General features: G+C 43.3%; 1 protein-coding gene across 17 annotated transcripts in view; it reads right to left on the bottom strand.

Annotated features, from left to right (window-relative positions):
- LOC110530763 (E3 ubiquitin-protein ligase MARCHF8) overlaps positions 1 to 20,719 on the bottom strand; it is a 166,187-nt gene that overhangs the window by 32,990 nt on the left and 112,478 nt on the right. For 10 of the 17 annotated variants that reach the window (XM_036987107.2, XM_036987108.2, XM_090242718.1 and 7 more), the window contains 2 exons: positions 13,602 to 13,681; positions 1,607 to 1,787 (listed from right to left, as the gene is read on the bottom strand). In XM_036987107.2, the coding sequence (XP_036843002.1) occupies positions 1,607 to 1,787; positions 13,602 to 13,681 (261 nt within the window). Of the gene's footprint in view, positions 1 to 1,606; positions 1,788 to 11,361; positions 12,343 to 13,601; positions 13,682 to 20,719 lie in introns of all 17 variants that reach the window. The other 7 variants (XM_090242657.1, XM_090242646.1, XM_090242667.1 and 4 more) reach the window with 1 other exon arrangement.

The raw sequence follows: 20,719 nt of genomic DNA, 5'->3' as shown, positions 1-20,719 counted from the left end.
AACACAGGTGGGAAAACGCTACCTAAGTATGATTCTCAATCAGAGACAACGAACGATACCTGCCTCTGATTGAGAACCATACCAGGCCAAACACGTAGAAAATATAACATTGAAAAAAGAACATAGACAACCCACCCCAACTCACGCCCTGACCAAACTAAAACAAAGACATAACAAAGGAAGTAAGGTGAGAACGTGACAGTCTGACTGAAGTTCGGGGTCTATTCGTGTTAAGAGACGAGATAGAACCGGTCAACTAGTGAAAGAATTTCAATAAGTGTTTGCAACTCTGTTTGTGAATTGCAGTATGTTGTTTATTCTAAAAAAAACACTTGTTTGACAACTGACCCACATATTTATTCTTAAAGAATCTTGTAAGAGTCTGCTGACTTGCACAGGCTTCAATCTTCCTTTTAAGAGAAATGTTCTCAGCTATCTGCAATACAGGTATGACTGAGGAATGAAACAGGTGTTAAATACGGGCTTTGCTACACAGAACAGTCAACTAGTCCATTGTCAACACTTTGACTAAATCAGTAGACATGGATCAATATCTTTGAAAATACCATGTAAGTATCATCAGCATTTAAAACAATTCAATCCATATTCTTTGATCATATTTTGGACCAGAGTGAGGCTCTATCTCCACTAGCCTACCTATTGTTTCTGCAGTGAGGAGGATTCACCGTCTTCATCGAATGTTTTCATTATTTATCTGAAGATAATCGCCAAAAAGCCTACCAGTATGCAAATGTATGTCTCTCTTACCGATGCGATTGGGTAGGCTACTGACCAGTCGATAACTTTAACATCACTGTCTGGCAAGTCCTGATGGACTGGCAAGTCCTGATGCAATACAGTATAACTACGTTATGTGATTTATGAATGGCAAGGATACGTGAGATGGACTTCATTCTGTCAGTTTGACACCATGTATAAACTAGTCAAGCTTGCTGTTCGTCAATCAAACCACAGTAAGCCTAGGTGCCAGCACTTCGTGGCTGCATACCAAACACGCAAAAGAAAATAAATCACTTTTCCAGAAAACAATAGGCTGAGTGGATTTCAACTCATCGTTACCACATTGTGGTAAGAAGCAGCAGGCTTTCTCCTCCATGTAAAGACATGTAACCACTGCGTACACAACACAGACACACAGGTACCAGGAGGCGGGACAGACAGCAGACTGTCAAACCAGCAGTGTTTCCCTGTCATCACTGTGTTTCCCTGACAGGCTCCTGTCCAATGAATAGATCGCTAGAAGATGCATTTCATTCATTCTAGTGGGAGAGGGCTTGGCTAACGTTGTTTCTGACTTGCGAATGGTAAAAACTTGCTTAGATAATTTAAGTGAAGAAAGTATCCAGCTGAAAATGAGTGTGCAACCGGCTATATGCTGTAGCCAACAGCCGATGCTAGACAAAAACACTGCGCACACCCGCACACACACACACACACACACACACACACACACACACACACACACACACACACACACACACACACACACACACACACACACACACACACACACACACACACACACACACACACACACACACACACACACAAACACACAAACACACACACAGTCCTTCTGTCTCACCTTGCGCAGGGGTTTCAGCTTGGTCTGCATGATGAACTGGTACTTGCAAAGTTCACAGCAGCGTGTGTCTGAGGACTTGATCCACTGCTGCAGGCACGCCTGGTGGACGAAACGCAGGCTGCCCGTACAGTGGCACGGTGTTATCAACGGGCTCTCATCATCTCCTTCACAGTGACAGATCCTACAGAGAGAGACACAGACACACAGGGTCAGTTACAGACACAGATAAGTACACCATAGCAGATACACAGCTATTGGGACGACAGCTAGCCTAGTGGTTAGAACGTTGGGCCAGTAACCGAAAGGTTGCTGGATCGAATCCCCGAGCTGACAATGTAAAAATCTGTCATTCTGCCCCTGAACAAGGCACCCACTGTTCCCTGGTAGGTCATCATTATAAATAAGAACTTGTTCTTACATGACTTAAATAAAGCTTCAATAAAAAAGATATATACAGTGCCTTCAGAAAGTATCCATACACACCCCTTGACTTACTCCACAGTTTGTTGTTACAGCCTATAGAAAGTTACTGATAGAGTTATTACTTCCAGACAGTTACTGATAAAGTTATTACTTACAGACAGTTACTGATAGAGTTATTACCCCCAGACAGTTAATGATAAAGTTATTACTTCCAGACAGTTACTGATAAAGTTATTACTTCCAGACAGTTACTGATAGAGTTATTACCCCCATACAGTTACTGATAGAGTTATTACCCCCAGACAGTTACTGATAGAGTTATTACCCCCAGACAGTTACTGATAGAGTTATTAACCCCAGACAGTTATTACTTCCAGACAGTTAATGATAGAGTTATTACCCCCAGACAGTTACTGATAAAGTTATTACTTCCAGACAGTTACTGATAGAGTTATTACCCCCAGACAGTTACTGATAGAGTTATTACCCCCAGACAGTTACTGATAGAGTTATTACCCCCAGACAGTTACTGATAGAGTTATTAACCCCAGACAGTTACTGATAGAGTTATTAACCCCAGACAGTTATTACTTCCAGACAGTTAATGATAGAGTTATTACCCCCAGACAGTTAATGATAAAGTTATTACTTACAGACAGTTACTGATAGAGTTATTACCCCCAGACAGTTATTACTTACAGACAGTTAATGATAAAGTTATTACTTACAGACAGTTAATGATAGAGTTATTACCCCCAGACAGTTATTACTTCCAGACAGTTACTGATAGAGTTATTACCCCCAGACAGTTATTACCCCTAGACAGTTATTACTTCCAGACAGTTACTGATAGAGTTATTACCCCCAGACAGTTAATGATAAATGTATTACCCCCAGACAGTTACTACTTACAGACAGTTAATGATAAAGTTATTACTTACAGACAGTTAATGATAGAGTTATTAGCCCCAGACAGTTACTGATAGAGTTATTACCCCCAGACAGTTATTACCCCCAGACAGTTATTACTTCCAGACAGTTAATGATAGAGTTATTACCCCCAGACAGTTACTACTTACAGACAGTTAATGATAAAGTTATTACTTCCAGACAGTTACTGATAGAGTTATTACCCCCAGACAGTTATTACTTACAGACAGTTAATGATAAAGTTATTACTTCCAGACAGTTACTGATACATAGTTATTACCTCCAGACAGTAAATAATACAGAGTTATTACCTCCAGACAGTAAATAATACCGAGTTATTACCTCCAGACAGTTATTACTTCCAGACAATAATACAATAGAAAAAGGCTATATGCATGTGTGTGCAAATAGGCCATAGTGGCAAAATAATTACAATATAGCAATTAAACACTGGAGTGATAGATGTGCAGAAGATGAATGTGCAAGTAGAGATACTGGGGTGCAAAGGAGCAAAAAAAACGAAATCAATATGGGGACGAGGTAGTTGGATGGGCTATTTACAGATGGGCTATGTACAGGTGCAGTAATCTGTAAGCTGCTCTGACAGCTGGTGCTTAAAGCTAGTGAGGGAGACATGAGTCTCCAGCTTCAGTAATTTCTGCACTCCAGACAGTTACTGATACAGAGTTATTACCTCCAGGCAGTTACTGATACAGAGTTATTACCTCCAGGCAGTTACTGATACAGAGTTATTACCTCCAGGCAGTTACTGATACAGAGTTATTACCTCCAGTCAGTTACTGATACAGTGTTATTACCTCCAGACACACACCCTCTCCCTATACACACACACCTCCTCTCCCTATACACACACACCCTCTCCCTATACACACACACCCTCTCCCTATACACACACACCCTCTCCCTATACACACACACACCCTCTCCCTATACACACACACCCTCTCCCTATACACACACACACCCTCTCCCTATACACACACACACCCTCTCCCTATACACACACACACCCTCTCCCTATACACACACACATCCTCTGCCTATACACACACACACCCTCTCCCTATACACACACACACCCTCTCCCTATACACACACACACCCTCTCCCTATACACACACACCCTCTCCCTATACACACACACACCCTCTCCCTATACACACACCCTCTCCCTATACACACACCCTCTCCCTATACACACACACCCCCTCTACCTATACACACACACCCCCTCTCCCTATACACACACCCTCTCCCTATACACACACACACCCTCTACCTATACACACACACCCTCTCCCTATACACACACACCCTCTCCCTATACACACACACCCTCTCCCTATACACACACACCCTCTCCCTATACACACACACACACACACACACACACACACACATCTAGGTTGAGTCGGGGAGGTAGGTGTGATTAAATGACAACATAAAGAAAGGAGGAGGGAAAACAGAACAGCATTATGACTTCCTCAAAAACAGACTAAGGAGGAGATAGGCGTGGAGGGATGGAGGAAGGATAGATAGGAGGTAGTTCTATTGGTTATGGCTGGGGAGGAGAAGAGGAGAGAGTGGGTTGGAGGGAGAGAGGGAAGGTAGTTCTTAGTGATTATGGCTAGGGAGGAGAAGAGGAGAGATTGGGATGAGGGAGAGAGGGAAGGTAGTTCTTAGTGATTATGGCTAGGGAGGAGAAGAGGAGAGATTGGGATGGAGGGAGTGAGAGAGAGGAGGTAGTTCTTAGTGGTTATGGCTGGGGAGGAGAAGAGGAGAGATTGGGATGGAGGGAGAGAGAGGAGGTAGTTCTTAGTGGTTATGGCTGGGGAGGAGAAGAGGAGAGAGGCGTGGAGGGAGAGAGAGGAGGTAGTTCTTAGTGGTTATGGCTGGGGAGGAGAAGAGGAGAGAGGCGTGGAGGGAGAGAGAGGAGGTAGTTCTTAGTGGTTATGGCTGGGGTGGAGAAGAGGAGAGAGGCGTGGAGGGAGAGAGAGGAGATAGTTCTTAGGGGTTTATGGCTGCGGAGGAGAAGAGGAGAGAGGCGTGGAGGGAGAGAGAGGAGGTAGTTCTTAGTGGTTATGGCTGGGGAGGAGAAGAGGAGAGAGGCGTGGAGGGAGAGAGAGGAGATAGTTCTTAGTGGTTATGGCTGGGGAGGAGAAGAGGAGAGAGGCGTGGAGGGAGAGAGAGGAGATAGTTCTTAGTGGTTATGGCTGGGGAGGAGAAGAGGAGAGTGGGATGGAGGGAGAGAGAGGAGGTAGTTCTTAGTGATTATGGCTGGGGAGGAGAAGAGGAGAGAGGCGTGGAGGGAGAGAGAGGAGATAGTTCTTAGTGGTTATGGCTGGGGAGGAGAAGAGGAGAGAGGCGTGGAGGGAGAGAGAGGAGATAGTTCTTAGTGGTTATGGCTGGGGAGGAGAAGAGGAGAGAGGCGTGGAGGGAGAGAGAGGAGATAGTTCTTAGTGGTTATGGCTGGGGAGAAGAAGAGGAGAGTGGGATGGAGGGAGAGAGAGGAGGTAGTTCTTAGTGATTATGGCTGGGGAGGAGAAGAGGAGAGAGGCGTGGAGGGAGAGTGTGTGTGTGGTGTTTGTTTGCGGCCCTGCAAATCACTGAGAAACATGTACCATACCAGTCTGACTCCATAACAGTAGTCATAAAGCATGAGACATTTAGAATAGTATTCAGATAGTGTGTGAGATGATGTTTTACCAGACTGTTGAGTGGGGACAAAATTGAGGTAAATAGACTAGCATGTGATACACTGCTGGCTGGGAATATGATAGAAACAGGGATTCAATTTGCCTAGCTTTGTCAGCCAGAACACACCTTCTTGAGCAGAGATAGTGAGATGGTAAGTGCCATGGACACTAGCAGAGCATCTCAACATGAAACGCATTCAAATGCCAGTGGGAAACATGATGTAAACAGAATGATTTTTCCTAATCCCTCTCTCGCTCTCTGTATGAATATTTCATAATCTATCTGTCTTTAAACTTGGCGCCCGCCAAACATACAAGTTTCCTGTTTTAATTCAGACTTGTCATGAACGAGCATTATAATATCTGTATAATTTGGAAGTATTGGAATTAGGACAAGACAGTATCTAAAGGAAATACTGTCGCAATAGTGAACTTGATCAAATGTATTTGGAGGTGTTTGCAGAATTGTTTTATTTTGCAGTGACATTTGTTGTATCTGTCCCCAGGGCACACACTGGTTGAATCAACTATGCTTTCACATCATTTCAATGAAATGATATTGAACTAACGTGGAATGGACGTTAAATTGATGTCTGTGCCCAGCGGGTGACCCTTTCTAACAGTCTATTGTTTTTGCAAATTGTTGTGGACCAGTCCGATGAGGATGGTCATTTGTTGTATGGCTACTTTGGGAATATTAAATAATCATGGCCAGAAAAGGTGAAGAATTTATTCTGCAATGGTTATTAAGAACACCTGCTCTTTCCATGACAGACTGACCAGGTGAATCCAGGTGAAAACTATGATTGATGTCACTTGTTAAATCCACCTCAAATCAGTGTAGATGAAGGGGAGGAGACAGGTTAAAGATAGAATTTTAAGCCTTCAGACAATTGAGACATGGATTGTGTATGTGTGCCGTTCAGATGGTGAATGGGCAAGACAAAATAAGTGCCTTTGAACAGGGTATGGTAATAGGTGCCAGGCACAAAGGTTTGTGTCAAGAACTGAAACGCCCCTATTTTTTTCACTCAACAGTTTCCTGTTTGTATCAAGAACGGCCAGCCAACTTGACACAACTGTGGGAAGCATTGGAGTCAACATGGGCCAGCATCCCTTTGGAACCCTTTCAACACCTTGCAGAGTCCATGCCCTGATGAATAGAGGTTGTTCAATTGAATATTAGGAGTCTACTACTAGTCTACTATTACCTTCTTGCAATGCAAGACTTCAACCATTAGAAACTATTTGACCGCATGATCGTTTACGGGAGGATAAGCACATTCACATGTCAAATTAAGTTTTTATAAAAGCCAACTATTGCGTGAAAAATGTAGCATATGCATGTTTTAGAACACAACTTTCATAAATGAGGCCCCTGATGACAGTCACATCTAAAGCTCTCCTCTGTTCCTCCTCTGTTCCTCCCTCATACACCCTGATCACACAGTCAACATCCAATAAGCAGTTGAATAACGTCCTCCTCTACACTGTGTTTAATAATATAATACCATTGTTTCAATGGAAAAACCTTCTCAGTTTTCTCTGCTCTGAGTGGTACGTCCGTACAAGTCAGCATTGATCTATAACATCTCCTTTCCATTGGTAACACATTTGCGCTGGCTCGATTTCTAATCATTGCCTCTTGTTCAGATTCAAGCCGAACCGGGGAGAGTCACTCCAATAATGTGTCAGAAAGACTGTTGCATTAGGCTAGCAGCCAGGACAGAGTGGAGCAGAATGAACAGAGTGGGTGGCAAGGCATAATATAACAGCCATATCTAGGAAAACCAAAGGCTGGGCCTAATATAGTGTGTAAGAGGTCATACAATAAGTTTTGTGGTGATTCATATGTTGATGATGTAAATAATATTTGCTGGTCTGTGGTGGGTAATGAGGAGCAACCAGATGCTGCACTTGATGCATTTATGAAACTACTTATTCCAGTTACTACTGAGCACGCACCCATTAATAAAATGACTGTAAAAACTGTTAAATCCCCTTGGATTGATGAGGGATTGAAAAATTGTATGGTTGGGATGGAAGAGGAAAAAGGTATGGCAATTAAGTCTGGCTGACTGGCAAACGCACTGCAAATTAAGAAATCATGAGACCAAACTAAATTAAAAGAAACTACACTACGAAACAAAGATAAATTATATAAATAAATATAGTAAAAAGCTTTGGGGCACCTCAAATGACATTTTGGGGAAAAAAGCTAACTCGGCTCCTTCATTCATTGAATCATCACAAAGCCCACTGATATTGCAAACTACTTTAATGACTTTTTCATTGGCAAGATAAGCAAACTTAGGGATGACATGCCAGCAACAAACGCAGACACTACACATCCAAGTATATTCGACCAAATTATGAAAGACAAGAATTGTACTTTTGAAATCCAGAAAGTCAGTGTGGAAGAGGTGAAAAAAAATATTGTTGTCTATCAACAATGACAAGCCACCAGGGTCTGAAAATCTAGATGGAAAATTACTAAGGATAATAGCTGACGATATTGCCACTCCTATTTGCCGCATCTTTAATTTAAGCCTACTAGAGAGTGTGTGCCACTACCCAAGAATAGTAAAGCCCCCTTTACTGGTTCAAATATCTGACCAATCAGCCTGTCACCAACCCTTAGTAAACTTCTAGAAAAAAATGTGTTTGACCATATACAATGCTATTTTACAGTAAACAAATCGACAACAGAATTTCAGCATGCTTATATGGAAGGACACTCAACAAGCACAGCACTTACACAAATGACTGATGATTGGCTGAGAGAAATTGATTGTGGGGGCTGTCTTGTTAGACTTCAGTGCAACTTTTGACATTATTGATCATAGTCTGCTGCTGGAAAAACCTGTGTTATGGCTTAATACCCCCTGCTATAATGTGGATAAAGAGTTACTTGTCTAATGAAACACAGAAGGTGTTCTTTAATGGAAGCCTATCAAATATAATCCAGTTAGAATCAGGAAATCCCCAGGGTAGCTGTTTAGGCCCCTTGCTTTTTCCAATTTTTACTAACGACATGCCACTGACTTTGAGTAAAGCCAGAGTTTCTATGTATGCAGATGACTCAACGCTATACACGTCAGCTACTACAGCGACTAAAATGACTGCAACCCTCAACAAAAAGCTGCAGTTAGTTTCAGAGTGGGTGGCAAGGAATAAGTTATAATATTATAGTTATATAATATATAGTTATAATAAATATTTATAAAACTAAAAGCATTGTATTTGGAAAAACACTCACTAAACCCTAAACCTCAACTAAATCTTGTAATAAATAATGTGGAAATTGAGCAAGTTGAGAACTGAACTGCTTGGAGAAACACTAGATTGTAAACTGTCATGGTCAAAACATATTGATGCAGTTGTAGCTAAGATGGGGAGAAGTCTGTCTATAATAAAGCGGCAGGTCCTTCCTGTTTTAATTCAGACTTGTCATGAACGAGCATTACAATATATGTATAATTTGGAAGTATTGGAATTAGGACAAGACAGTATCTAAAGGAAATACTGTCGCAATAGTGAACTTGATCAAATGTATTTGGAGGTGTTTGCAGAATTGTTTTATTTTGCAGTGACATTTGTTGTATCTGTCCCCAGGGCAGGTCCTACAGGTCCTAGTTTTGTCGTACCTTGACTACTGTTCAGTCGTGTGGTCAAGTGCCACAAAAAAGGACAGGAAAATTGCAATTGGCTCAGAACAGGGCAGCACGGCTGGCTCTTGGAGAGCTAATATTAATAATATGCATGTCAATCTTTCCTGGCTGAAAGTGGAGGAGAGATTGACTTAATCACTACTTTTATTTATGAGAGTTATTGACATGTTGAATGCACCAAGCTGTCTGTCTAAACTACTGGCCCACAGCTCGGACACCCATGCATATCCCACAAGACATGCCACAAGAGGTCTCTTCACAGTCTCCAAGTCCAGAACAGACAATGGGAGGCACACAGTACTACATAGAGCCATGACTACATGGAAATCTATTCCACATCAAGTAACTGACACAAGCAGTAAAATTAGATTTAAAAAACAGATTAAAAAACACCTTATGGGGACTGTGAAACAACACAAACATTGGCACAGACACACACACACACACACACACACACACACACACACACACACACACACACTATAGATACACATGGATTTAGTACTGTAGATATGTGGTAGTGGAGGAGTAGGGGCCTGAGGGCATACAGTGTGTTGTGAAATCTGTGAATGTATTGTACTATTTTAAAATTGTATAAACTGCCTTAATTTTGCGGGACCCCAGGAAGAGTAGCTGCTATGGGGATCCATAATAAATACAAATACAAACAGGAAGTGTCAGTAGTGATCTCAATCCATGAGTACATCCCAAATGGCACCCTATTACTCTTTATAGTGCACCACTTTAGGAATAGAGTGTAATCAAAGCTCCTTAAGGTTCTATACTTGTCTTGGTCTCTATAGGGAGTAACAAGTCAGGACACCATCCACCTGTGTCTGTGTGTTCGTCTGTCTCTGTCTCTCTCTACTTCCCTCTCTCTCTCTCTCTGTCTGTCTGTCAAGTCAGAACACCATCCGCACCCCTCTCTCTGTCTGCCTGTCTCTCTGTCTGTCTGCCCGTCTGTCTGTCTGTCTGTCTGCCTGTCCCTGTGGATTGCCAGACTTAATCATTTAAATCCTACTTAGCAAGTAGAAAAATAAAACACACCCACGCAAGCCTTGCACTCACACACCTACACTTGCCTATGCAGTACATACTCCTGACACGAGTCAGGTCATGAGCTACCCGACCTTGGTCTGACACAAAGTGTGTGTGTGTATACATGTATGCGTGTATACGTCTGTGTGTCATACCTTATAAGGCTATTTGAAGCCAATAATCTGCCTGTTGATCCCTAGCCTGAACCCACTCCCAGAGAGCTCATGTTCCTCTCTCCGAGGACAACTACCTCATTTGAGCTGGGTCAGGGAGTGTGTGGCGTGCAGGAAACTACCACCACAAGGTTGAAAGGGGGTGGACCACAGGACTCTACCACCGCAAGGTTGGAAAGGGGTGGACCGCAGGACTCTACCATCGCAAGGTTGGAAGGGGGTGGACCACAGGACTCTACCACCACAAGGTTGAAGGGGGGTGGACCACAGGAATCTAGCACCACAAGGTTGAAAGGGGGTGGACCACAGGACTCTACCACCACAAGGTTTAAGGGGGGTGGACCACAGGAATCTACCACCACAAGGTTGAAGGGGGGTGGACCACAGGAATCTACCACCACAAGGTTGAAAGGGGGTGGACCACAGGACTCTACCACCACAAGGTTGAAAGGGGGTGGACCACAGGACTCTACTTCCACGTCACAGGGGTGTTCAGGCTTTCCCAGAACAACTACCTAATTTGAGCGGGGGCAGGGAGTGTGTGGCGTGAAGGAATCTACCACCAGAAGGTGAAAAGGGGGTGGACCACAGGACTCTACCACCGCAAGTTTGAACAGGGGTGGACCAAAGGACTCTACTTCCATGTCACGTCACAGGGGTGTTCAGGCTCTACCACTTCACAGGATGGGCTGGACAGGACTCTACTACGTCACGTCCCAGGAGGGGTGAGCAGGATCCAGCAATGGCATTCTATGGAACTCTACCACAAAACAGCACAGGGTGACAATCCAGGAATCACCCACCTGCAGCAGTCTCCGGACAGCGAATAGGGAGAGAGCGGGCCTGGCGTGAGAGGCCCTGTTTTCTCTGAGTGGGTGGGTGACGAACACTGGTCCAGAAACGAAAACTGGTCCAGATCGCTGTCTTCGTCCATGTAGCAGAGGGGGGCTTCCCCGAGGAGAGCCACTACCCCGCCTCCAGCATCTCTTCCTGGGATTCCAGCCCCTGTCCTTCCCTTGGGGATCTCGAACACCTCATCATCCCCCAAGAGGTCCTCTGCTCCCCCCAGGGGAGGCTCACTGCCCCCCATCAGGGCGCTGGAGGATTTGGCGATGTGGAGGCGGGAATCGTAGCTCCCCAGCTCAGAACACTGGAGACTGGCCGAAGTAGAGGAGCGAGAGAAAGGGAGGAAGAGGCGGAGGAGGTTGGAGCTGGGAGGGTGGAGCTGGGAGTTAGGAGGAGGAGGAGGGGGGACGCCGGTAGAGGGAGGTTGGAGGCAGTGTTGGGGGTTGAGGTATTTGTAGTTGTTGGTGAACGAGGGGACGAGGTGAGGGTGTGTGTGGGTGTGTGTGTGCGTGGGGAACGAAGGTAGGTTTGAGGCCTGGTGTGGGAGTGTGGCTGCTTTGCCGTTGAGTGCCTTGGACTTCCGGTCCGTGTTGGGTGGTTCGGGTTTAACCTCCAGCTCTCCTTCAGAACAGGTCCGGTCTATGAAGTGCAGTCCACTACAGAGACTATCCATGCGCTGGCCAACATCGTTCAGAGAGCGAGAAAACTTCAGTGTCCCATTGACTGTGGAGGGGCGGAGCAATGAAAACCATTCCGTTCCGAATGTGACCCCGCCCCGGGCTTTGGGGGGCTTGAAGGCTGGGGGTGCATCCAGGCAGAGCGTTGTCATGGAGATGTCTCCTCCTGACCCCTGAGAGGTTTTGCCGTTTGAGTTCAATAGAACCACAGCGGTCTGCAAAGGCTTCTGGGAGCACTGATCTGGAGATGTGGCGGTAAGGCTGTGTGTGAGGGAGTGGAGGGATAGAGGGATGAAGGGATGGAAGTTGGAGGAGTGGAGGGATGAAGGGATGGAAGTTGGAGGAGTGGAGGGATGAAGGGATGGAAGTTGGAGGAGTGGAGGGATGAAGGGATGGAAGTTGGAGGAGTGGAGGGATGGAAGTTGGAGGAGTGGAGGGATGAAGGGATGGAAGTTGGAGGAGTGGAGGGATGAAGGGATGGAAGTTGGAGGAGTGGAGGGATGAAGGGATGGAAGTTGGAGGAGTGGAGGGATGAAGGGATGGAAGTTGGAGGAGTGGAGGGATGAAGGCATGGACAGGTGGATGATAGCGGAAAACCGGTACAGGAGAGAGGAGAAGAGAGACAAGCAGGAGGGAGGAGAGAGACAAGCAGGAGGGAGGAGAGAGACAAGCAGGAGGGACGAGAGAGACAAGCAGGAGGGAGGAGAGAGACAAGCAGGAGGGAGGAGAGAGACAAGCAGGAGGGAGGAGAGAGACAAGCAGGAGGGAGGAGAGAGACAAGCAGGAGGGAGGAGAGAGACAAGCAGGAGGGAGGAGAGAGACAAGCAGGAGGGAGGAGAGAGACAAGCAGGAGGGAGGAGAGAGACAAGCAGGAGGGAGGAGAGAGACAAGCAGGTGGGAGGAGAGAGACAAGCAGGAGGGAGGAGAGAGACAAGCAGGAGGGAGGAGAGAGACAAGGAAGGAGGGAGGAGAGAGACAAGCAGGAGGGAGGAGAGAGACAAGCAGGAGGGAGGAGAGAGACAAGCAGGAGGGAGGAGAGAGACAAGCAGGAGGGAGGAGAGAGACAAGCAGGAGGGAGGAGAGAGACAAGCAGGAGGGAGGAGAGAGACAAGCAGGAGGGAGGAGAGAGACAAGCAGGAGGGAGGAGAGAGGGGTAGAAAAAAGAGAAATGAAACAAAAGGCCAGCGTGCATTCAAAGAAAGAAAACAGGAAGGAGAATTAAAACAGGGAAACAAGGTGGTTGGTGTAAAGCAGACAATGTGACAATGGACAATAAAGTGTTCTTCTTCAGTACAGTGTAGTACTCCTCACTTCCAACTCTAGCTCCTATCTATTCTGTTTGGCATCAGGCAACAGCATCTGTGACCCGTCTTTCATAATATCAACTATCCATGGGTCTGCCTTGCCCTCAGCAGCCCAATGCAATTGAAGGATGTAAACCAGCAGATGTCATGGTTGGAGGGTTAAAGGTCAGGGGGTTAGAGTTCAAAGGTTATTATTTAAAGGTGTGTGTACAGTACCTGCAGATGTCCTGGTTGGAGGGGGTGACCGACGTTCGTGAGAAGTTGCAGGGGGCGTTGACGGAGGTGGGGCTCCCCGCCTGAGGGAGAGAGCGAGAAATACAAAAATAACTCTGATTAGTCTCATTGGCATCACCAGATGCCTGCATATACAGTAAAGAGTAGTGTTGAGTGATTAACCGATTACGTTAGGTTAGAAACACACAAACCACACGAGAGAGAAATGAACACAACACAATGATGAGAGAAAGGATAAGAGAGTTTGTGAAAGTATGCCTAGCTAAATAGGATGACTAAAGACAGTATAGTATGGGGATCACAGAGATAACTGTCTGGCTGGCAGGCTGCTACTGCCTGAGCAAGCACAAGATGATAACTTTAAGGAATTAAAAATAATAAAGTCATCAAATAAAAACCAAGTACTATACACAACTAAAATATTTTATTATTTCATAGTAATTTAAAAATGTTCTATTGATGTCAACCCAATGTGGACCTGACAGAGACAATGTTTTGACAATTTAATGTTCACTATTTTTGGCTTGGAAAGCTCTAATCATTGTATTGTCATTATTTCATAATACATTTCTTGTTTAAATTTTTTTATTGGAACTGAAATCGAAAACCGTTATTATTTTTTAATAATCGAAACGAAACAAACTAGAAAAGCACTAATCACTGAGCAGTAGTAGAGAGAGAGCTGGCCTTCCTCAGATATACATTGAACAAAAATATAAATGCATGAGCTGAAAAGAAATATCCCCTGAAACACAAGAAGCTTATTTCTCTCAAATTTTGTGCACAATTTGTTTACATCCCTGTCTGTAATACATCCCTGTCTCCATTTTGTGGAGAAAAACTAATTCTGATTGGCTGGGCCTGGCTCCCCAGTGGGTGGGCCTATTCCCTCCCAGACCCACCCATGGCTGCACCCCTGCCCAGTCGTGTGAAATCCATGGATTAGGGCCTAATGAATTTATTTCAATAGACTCTTCCTTATGAACTGTAACTCAGTAAAATCTTTGAAATTGTTGCATGTGGCGGTTATATTTTTGTTCAGTGTACTATATCCCATTTAGCAGACGCGTTTTAAGCGTTCAGTTCCACAGAATGCACATTTCTATCCAGCCCGCACAATGATTTGGGTTGTCAATTCATTTTGGCCAGCTTCCATACCGCCCGTGATGCGCTGCACTACAACGTGATACACGCTAAACCGCAGTGCATTACCACACACACAAGGGCCAGCCAGTGCGCTGTATCATGTCATCACTAATGGCACAGACCGAAAGTTTAAACGTGGTATTGGCTAAATGTCCATGCCAAGTTTCCGTTCCAACAGGTCGTGGCTGTAGCCTACAGAAAATGTCATCTTGGTAGTCAACAAGTTAAAGATAAAATATTCACACATGGTTATAAATGACTACTAAAGGACAAACAGGACACACACGCGAGTAGAAATGAGTCAACAGCTGAGTCAGCTACTTTTTGAAATTACTGCCTGATGCGCTCGCATCTGTGAATGGACTGTCAATTGCTTTGCTTTCGTGTCCCGTTTTTTTCTTTTCTTTTGTGTGTCGGGTTTACAGCGCGCAGCGGAGGGAAGTGTACAGACACAGTACAGTCCTAGCTAGGCTACTAAAATGTTGCAGCCTAGCTTCGTTTTTTAAAGCTTGACAATGAATAACCTAAAAACAAACCTTGCAATAAATGACCATAAAAAAAGGAGAAACATGTAGGCCCATAACAGCAACATTTGAGCAGTAGTCTAGGCTGGCTACTCAACTACAATACATTTAAGCAGTAGTCTAGGCTGGCTACTCAACTACAATACATTTGAGCAGTAGTCTAGGCTGGCTACTCAACTACAATACATTTGAGCAGTAGTCTAGGCTGGCTACTCAACTACAATACATTTGAGCAGTAGTCTAGTCTGGCTACTCAACTACAATACATTTTGAGCAGTAGTCTAGGCTGGCTACTCAACTACAATACATTTTGAGCAGTAGTCTAGGCTGGCTACTCAACTACAATACATTTGAGCAGTAGTCTAGGCTGGCTACTCAACTACAATACATTTGAGCAGTAGTCTAGGCTGGCTACAGTAGTCTAGGCTGGTTACAACAACAACATGTTAGTTATTTGGAATTTTTAAAAACTTTTAGATTAGGTTCTCAGAATATTATGCACATCTGCAAGCAATATAATTTATCTCTTCAGTAAAATGGCACCGGAGAAGAAGGCTGACGTTCTATGTGTACCCAAATTATTGTGTTTTTTGTTTGTTTATTTGCATTGTTTGTAACTTATTTTTTAAAACTTATTTTGTACATAATGTTGCCGCTACCGTCTCTTATGACCGAAAATGACTTCTGGACATCAGGACTGCGATTACTCACCACGGACTGGCAGAATCCTTTTTTTTATACCTTTAACGAGTCTGACAGCCCAACACAAATAATATACTGCTTTCTCGGGAACAGGCCCAGATCCCCGCAATTTGCTTGAAGAGGAGGCAGAGAAAAAGGAGCCAGAGGGCAGGCTGCCTTCTGAGAATTCATAGGCAATCGAATAAACCCCCACTTCCATCCACTCTGCTAGCAAACGTGCAATCTTTGGAGAATAAAATCAATGACCTACGCGTAAGACTAAACTACCAACAGGACATTCAATACTGTAACATCTTATCCATCACAGAGTCGTGGCTGAACGACAACACTATCAACATACAGCTGGCTGGTTATATGATGTATAAGGGGCGGCGGACTATGTATTTTTGTAAATAACAGCTGGTGCGCGATATCTAAGTCTCGAGCTATTGTTCACCTGAGGTAGAGTATTTCATGATAAGCTGTAGACCACACTATATTCAGAACCACATTCCTGTAAAGCTTAGAGAAGATCTAATGTTAAATACTGTTGAAGTAATATGGCTACAGGTTCATCTGCCTCACCTAAATCCCATTCTTATGGGAAGCTGCTATAGACCACCAAGTGCTAACAGTCAGTATCTGGATAATATGTGTGAAATGCTTGATAATGTATGTGATATCAAAAGAGAAGTATATTTTCTGGGTGATTTAAATATTGATTGGCTATCATCAAGCTGCCCGCTCAGTTAAAAAACTTCAAACTGTAACCAGTGCCTGCAACCTGGATCAGGTTGTCCGTCAACCTAACAGGGTAGTTACAAACAGCACAGGAATTAAATCATCAACATGTATTGTTCATATCTTTACTAATGCTGCAGATATTTGCTTTAAAGCAGTATCCAAATCCAAAGGATGTAGTGATCACAATATAACAGCCATATTTAGGAACACCACAGTTCCAAAGGCTGGGCCTAATATAGTGTGTGTAAGAGGTCATACAATAAGCTTTGTAGTGGTTCATATGTTGATGATGTAAAGAATATTTTCTGGTCTGGGGTGTGAAATGAGGAACAACCAGATGCTGCACTTGACACATTTATGAAACTACTTATTCCAGTAGTAACTGGAAAACACGCACCCATTAATGAAATGATTATAAAAACGGTTAAATCCCCTTGGATTGATGGGGGATTGAAAAATTGTATGGTTGAGAGGGAAGAGACAAAAGGTATGGCAATTAAGTCTGGCAGCCCAACTGATTGGCAAACATACTGCAAATTAAGAAATCATGTGACTAAACTAAATTAAAAGAAACTACACTACAAAACAAAGATAAATTATATAAAGAAATATAGTAAAAAGCTTTGGGGCACCTCAAATTACATTTTGGGGGAAAAAAGCCTACTCGGCTCCTTCATTCATTGAATCAGATGGCTCATTCATCACAAAGCCCACTGATATTGCAAACTACTTTAATGACTTTTTCATTGGCAAGATAAGCAAACTTAGGGAAGACATGCCAGCAACAACACATCCAAGTATATCGGACCAAATTATGAAAGACAAGAATTGTCTTGAATTGAATTCTGTAAAGTCAGTGTGGAAGAGGTGAAAAAAGTATTGTTGTCTATCAACAATGACAAGCCAGCAGGATCTGACAATCTAGATGGAAAATTACTGAGGGAGGATAATAGCAGGCGATTTTGCCACTACTATTTGCCACATCTTCAATTTAAGCCTACTAGAGACCGTGTGCCCTCAGGCCTGGAGGGAAGCGCTACTCAAGAATAGTAAAGCCCTCTTTACTGGCACAAATAACCGACCAATCAGCCTGTTACCAACCCTTCGTAAACTTCTGGAAAAAATTGTGTTTGACCAGATACAATGCTATTTTACAGTAAACAAATCGACAACCGAATTTCAGCATGCTTATAGGGAAGGACAATCAACAAGCACAGCACTTACACAAATGACTGATAATTGGCTGAGAGAAATTGATGATAAAATTATTGTGGGGGCTTGTTTGACTTCAATGCAGATTTTGACATTATTGATCATAGTTTGCTGCTGGAAAAACATATGTTATGGCTTTACACCGCCACCTATAATGTGGAAAAGGAGTTACTTGTCTAACATAACTTAGAGGGTGTTCTTTAATGGAAGCCTATCAAATATAATCCAGTTAGAATCAGGAAATCCCCAGGGTAGCTGTTTAGGCCCCTTGCTTTTCCAATTTTTACTAACGACATGCCATTGACTGAGTTAAGCCGTAGTTTCTTTGCATGCATATGACTCAACACTATACACATCAGCTACTACAGCGAATGAAATGACTGCAACACTCAACAAAGAGTTGCAGGTAGTTTCAGAGTGGGTGGCAAGGAATAAGTTATCCCTAAATATTTCTAAAACTAAAAGCACTACTGGCACACAGCTGGACATCCATGCATACCCCACAAGACATAGCACAAAAGGTCTATTCACAGTCCCCAAGTCCAGAACAGACTATGGGAGGCAAACAGTACTACATAGAGCCATGACTACATGGAACTCTATTCCACATCAAGTAACTGACGCAAGCAGTAAAATTAGATTTCAAAAACAGATTAAAAACACCTTATGGAACAGCGGGGACTGTGAAGCAACAGAAACATTGGCACAGACATGCATACTAGAGGTCAACCGATTAATCGAAATGGGCGATTAATTAGGGCCGATTTCAAGTTTTCATAACAATCGGAAATCTGTTACTAGGCAAGTCAGTTAAGAACACATTCTTATTTTCAATGACGGCCTAGGAACGGTGGGTTAACTGCCTTGTTCACGGGCAGAACAACAGATTTTTACCTTGTCAGCTCTGGGATTCAATCTTGCAACCTTACGGTTAACTAGTCCAAAGCTCTAACCACCTGATTACATTGCACTCCACGAGGAGACTGCCTGTTACGCGAATGCAGTAAGAAGCCAAGGTAAGTTGCTAGCTAGCATTAAACGTATCTTATAAAAAACAATTAATCAATCATAATCACTAGTTATAACTACACATGGTTGATGATATTACTAGTTTATCTAGCGTGTCCTGCGTTGCATATAATCGATGCGGTGCGCATTCGCGAAAAAGGACTGTTGTTGCTCCAATGTGTACCTAACCATAAACATCAATGCCATTTTTAAAATCAATACACAGTAGTATATATTTTTAAACCTGCATATTTAGTTAAAATAAATCCAGGTTAGCAGGCAATATTAACCAGGTGAAATTGTGTCACTTCTCTTGCGTTCATTGCACGCAGAGTCAGGGTATATGCAACAGTTTGGGCCGCCTGGCTCATTGTGAACTAATTTGCCAGAATTGTACGTAATTATGACATGACATTGAAGGTTGTGCAATGTAACAGCAATATTTAGACTTAGGGATGCCATCCGTTAGATAAAATACGGAACGGTTCCGTATTTCACTGAAAGAATAAACGTTTTGTTTTCGAAATTATAGTTTCCGGATTCGACCATATTAATGACCTAAGGATCGTATTTCTGTGTGTTATTATGTTATAATTAAGTCTATGATTTGACAGAGCAGTCTGACTGAGTGATGCTAGGCACCAGCAGGCTCGTAAGCATTCATTCAAACAGCACTTTTGTGCGTTTTGCCAGCAGCTCTTCGCAACGCTTCAAGCATAGCGCTGTTTATGACTTCAAGCCTATCAACTCCCGAGATTAGGCTGGTGTAACCAATGTGAAATGGCTAGCTAGTTAGCGGGGTGTGCGATAATAGCGTTTCAAACATCACTTGCTCTGAGACTTGGAGTAGTTGTTCCCTTTGCTCTGCATGGCCGCGGCTTTTGTGGAGCGATGGGTAACGCTGCTTCGAGGATGGTTGTTATCGATGTGTTCCTGGTTCGAGCCCAGGTAGCGGTGAGGAGAGGGATGGAAGCTATACTGTTACACTGGCAATACTAAAGTGCCTATAAGAACATCCAATAGTCAAAGGTATATGAAATTCAAATGGTATAGAGAGAAATAGTCCTATAATTCCTATAACAACTACAACCTAAAACTTCTTACCTGGGAATATTGAAGACTTATGTTAAAAGGAACCACCAGCTTTCATATGTTCTCATGTTCTGAGCAAGGAACTTAAACGTTAGCTTTCTTACATGGCACATATTGCACTTTTACTTTGTTCTCCAACACTTTGTTTTTGCATTATTTAAACCAAATTGAACATGTTTCATTATTTATTTGAGGCTAAATTGATGTATTATATTAAGTTAAAAGAAGTGTTCATTCAGTATTGTTGTGATTGTCATTATTACAAATATAAACATTTTCTTTGTTCCTCCAATAATTGGTATCGGCGTTGAAAAATCATAATCGGTCGACCTCTAATACATACACACACAAAATAACATACATACACATGGATTTAGTACTGTAGATATGTGGTAGTGGATGAGTAGGGGCCTGAGGGCACACAGTGTGTGAAATCTGTGAATTGTATTGTAATGTTTTAAAATTGTATAAACTGCCTTAATTTTGCTGGACCCCAGGAAGAGTAGCTGCTGCTTTGGTAGCAGTTAATAGGGATTGAGAATAAATACAAATACCTAGAGAGTTTTCATCTGTATTTTTCATAGCTCTTTACATACCACCACAGACTGAGGCTGGCACTAAGACAGCATTAAATGAGCTGTATTCAGGCCATAAGCAAACAAGAAAAACGCTGATCCAGGGGTGTTGCTCCTA

Source organism: Oncorhynchus mykiss, chromosome 1 (assembly GCF_057628025.1).
Source record: "Oncorhynchus mykiss isolate SJ-2025 chromosome 1, ASM5762802v1, whole genome shotgun sequence".
In the NCBI taxonomy this organism is placed as follows: Eukaryota; Metazoa; Chordata; class Actinopteri; order Salmoniformes; family Salmonidae; genus Oncorhynchus; species Oncorhynchus mykiss.
This window is presented reverse-complemented; position numbering and strand designations above follow the sequence as displayed.